General features: G+C 34.7%; 1 protein-coding gene across 1 annotated transcript; it reads left to right on the top strand.

Annotated features, from left to right (window-relative positions):
* The first annotated feature begins 804 nt into the window (after positions 1-804).
* Positions 805-1,624, top strand: LOC126603046 (uncharacterized). The gene is made up of 2 exons (XM_050269809.1): positions 805-991; positions 1,110-1,624. Exons 1-2 carry the CDS (start codon positions 805-807, stop codon positions 1,622-1,624), a joined length of 702 nt encoding a protein of 233 aa, XP_050125766.1.
* The last annotated feature ends 1,571 nt before the right edge of the window (positions 1,625-3,195 follow it).

Genomic DNA, 3,195 nt, shown 5'->3' with positions numbered 1-3,195 from the left:
GCTTAAGACAAAATGAGTGTGACATTGATTTTAATAATCTTGAGAGAGACCTGGGAAAAAGAATTCAAATAAAGGACTATCCTTCTAATATTCAAGATGAGGTCCGAAGAGCATATTTGCAAATGGGACCTAAAGTATGAGTTCCCATACACTTTGCATGCAAAGAAAAAGCGATGATTTATTGTTTCGTAGTTTGAAGAATATGATTGGTTGGAGTATAGTATATCTAAAGATGAGGCATTTTGTCTTCATTGCTATCTCTTTAAAATCAACTTTTCACAATTAGGAAGTAATGCCTTCATTGAGGTAGGCTTTAAGAAATGGAAGAATGCAAAAGAATGTTTTGACAAACATGTTGGTCCTATTGGTAGTTTCCACAATAAAGCTAGAGAAGCGGCTAGTTATCTAATGAACCAAAAGACACATATTGAAGCAGTTGTGATCAAACAGTCAGAAGAAGAGTGTATGAAATATCTTCTTTGCTTGAATGCATCAATAGATTGCACTAAGTTCTTGTTGCGACAAGGCCTTCCTTTTCATGGCCGCGATGAAAGTGACACTTCGAATAATAAGGGGAATTATTTAGAGCTTTTGCAATTCCTTGCAGATCATGATGAGAAAATAAAGAAAGTTGTGTTGGAAAATGCTCCGGGAAATCTCAAGCTAACAGCTCCTTCAATTTAAAAAAATATTGTAAATTTATGTGTCTTCAAAACCATTAAGGCTATTACGAAAGAAGTGAAAGAGAGTAAATTCTTTTCTATAATGGTAGATGAATCACATGATATTTCAACAAAGGAGCAAATGGCGGTGATTTTGCGTTATGTGGACAACAAAGGTCAAGTAATTGAAAGGTTCGTGGGAGTCCAATATGTTACCAAAACAACTTCAAATAATCTAAAGGAGTCCATTGATGAGTTCTTGAAACAACATGATTTGAGCTACTCCAACCTACGAGGTCAAGGTTATGATGGTGTGAGTAATATGAGAGGTGAGTTCAATGGCCTTAATTAGTTTGATTACACGGTGGAATTCACATTATGGTGCTTTGATTAGTTTGATTACAATGTTCTCATCTATGGTGGATGTGCTTGACATGATTGTTGAAGATTGCTACAATGATAGTGCTAGTGAAGAAAAAAGGTTATTAAAAGATTTACAATCTTTTGAGTTTGTATTCCTCCTCTTTTTGATGAAATCCATATTAGGAGTTACAAACGATTTGTCACAAGCATTACAAAAAAAAGATCAAGAGATTGTGAATGCAATGGCTTTAGTCAAGACATGTAAAGAACAACTACGTTGCATGAGGAATGATGAAAATTTTGATCTTTTGGTTGATAAAGTATCATCTTTTTGTGTTGAACATGAAATTGAGGAGCCTAATATGGATGATTTATATGTCATTCAAGGGAAATCATTGCGTAAGGCTCCAAGAAAGACCAATCATCATCATTACAAAGTGGAGCTCTTTTCTGAGGTCATTGATTTCCAACTTACAGAATTAGATGATCATTTCACTAAAGGTAATATTGAATTGCTTATTTGCTTGGCATGTTTGAGTCCGAATGATTCATTTGTAGCTTTTGATAAAGAGAAGCTTGTTCGCCCTGCTCATATGTGAAAGTTCTAGGATGGTACTAGTTTAACCTAGAGGGGGTGAATAGGTTCCAATTTAAAAATCCAATTCAATTTTCAATTTAATTTTCAGTTCTCAAATTAAATCCACATTCATATCACATATCAAACTGTCATACTCATATGGAATTAAAACGATAAATAAAAAGTGCACACATGATGTAGGATTTTACGAGGCAAAACCCACCACTGGGAAAATCCTCGGGCTACCAAGCCAGGAAGCACTAAGAAAGAAAGAATACATAAAGACTTACAAAACTCATCAACTAGACACTCATACCAGTTGGCAGCTTTGTCTCTGCGCTTTGCTACTCGATCTTTCTTCAGTCTTCGAGTTGAAGTGGCACGACACTAACGCAGCCGTCAATCACCTTTCCCTCGAACTTTGCAGGATGCTAACTCGATCATGCAGAATGTTTATATGATGAAGTGTTTTTTTTTTGAAAAACAATCAATTACGAAAATCACAAGGCACATTTCCATAATTTATATTAAACTTAAAACCTCAAGAAAACCAGCATGAAAAATAACATTTTCTATTAAAAACTCATGCCCTTCGAACCACAAGCAACAACCGTATTTAAATTGGTTTTCAATGCACACAAAACCCAAACTGATGTTTCTAACAATTCTATTCAATAAAATCAGTTTTTCATGCTTATTTGGCTCACCTTTTTACGTTCCTAACTTCCCATATATATATATGCAAAAGCATTGACCCTTTATCCTTTATCTGATAAGTACTACAAAGCAATCCATGTAGTTCAATAACTCTACCACCATGCAATCAGATAAAACCCATGATTTAATAATTAATATAGATGGGATAAGTCATTCTAAAAAAATAAACCACACAAGAGTAAGAGTCCTATCCCAAATACAATAATATATGGATATAGATGAATGTAGTTGGATGCATGCATGCAAACGTACCTGGATGAGTATCGTGTTTTAGTAACATCTTCGCATTGAAAGTGTGAGAAACCTCCCTAGACTAAAACTATTACAATTGTAAATATGTAACAAGTCTAAGCTATTACAGACTCAGGCATTTTGTCAGGGATTGCCAATTTTACCCTAACAATCTCCCCCTTTGGCATTTCCTAGACAAAATCCTCTATCACAGTATTACAGACAACTAATAAACTTAACGACCATGCATAACATTGAAGTCTGTAACCTGCACACACTCAAACAAGAAAACCTGTGACGTACAAAAGATATATGCTGCTGTAAATGAAAGCATTTATCTATAATAGCAAGCAACCAAAAAAAAATTCTACTTCTCCCCCTAAATATAGGCTTCCTACTTCTCCCCCTTTTTGTCTAGAAAGGTCAATGGCCTTAGAGTTAACCATCAGGTGCAGTCAGCGGAAGATAAGTGGAACAAAACAAAATGTGATAAAATAAAAGTGGGGACGAATTTGGGAGGAAAAGAATATCAAAGTAATGATCAAAAGAATAAACATGGAAAGAAACGAACATCTTTCATATTGTTAAGCTCCCCCTAAACAAATGCTTTAAAAAATATAATGAAATGCAGCACGCAAATGATAT

The sequence above is a fragment of the Malus sylvestris genome, chromosome 15, assembly GCF_916048215.2.
Source record: "Malus sylvestris chromosome 15, drMalSylv7.2, whole genome shotgun sequence".
NCBI lineage: Eukaryota > Viridiplantae > Streptophyta > Magnoliopsida > Rosales > Rosaceae > Malus > Malus sylvestris.
The sequence above is the reverse complement of the archived record's forward strand: the minus strand, read 5'-3'. Positions and strand labels throughout refer to the sequence as shown.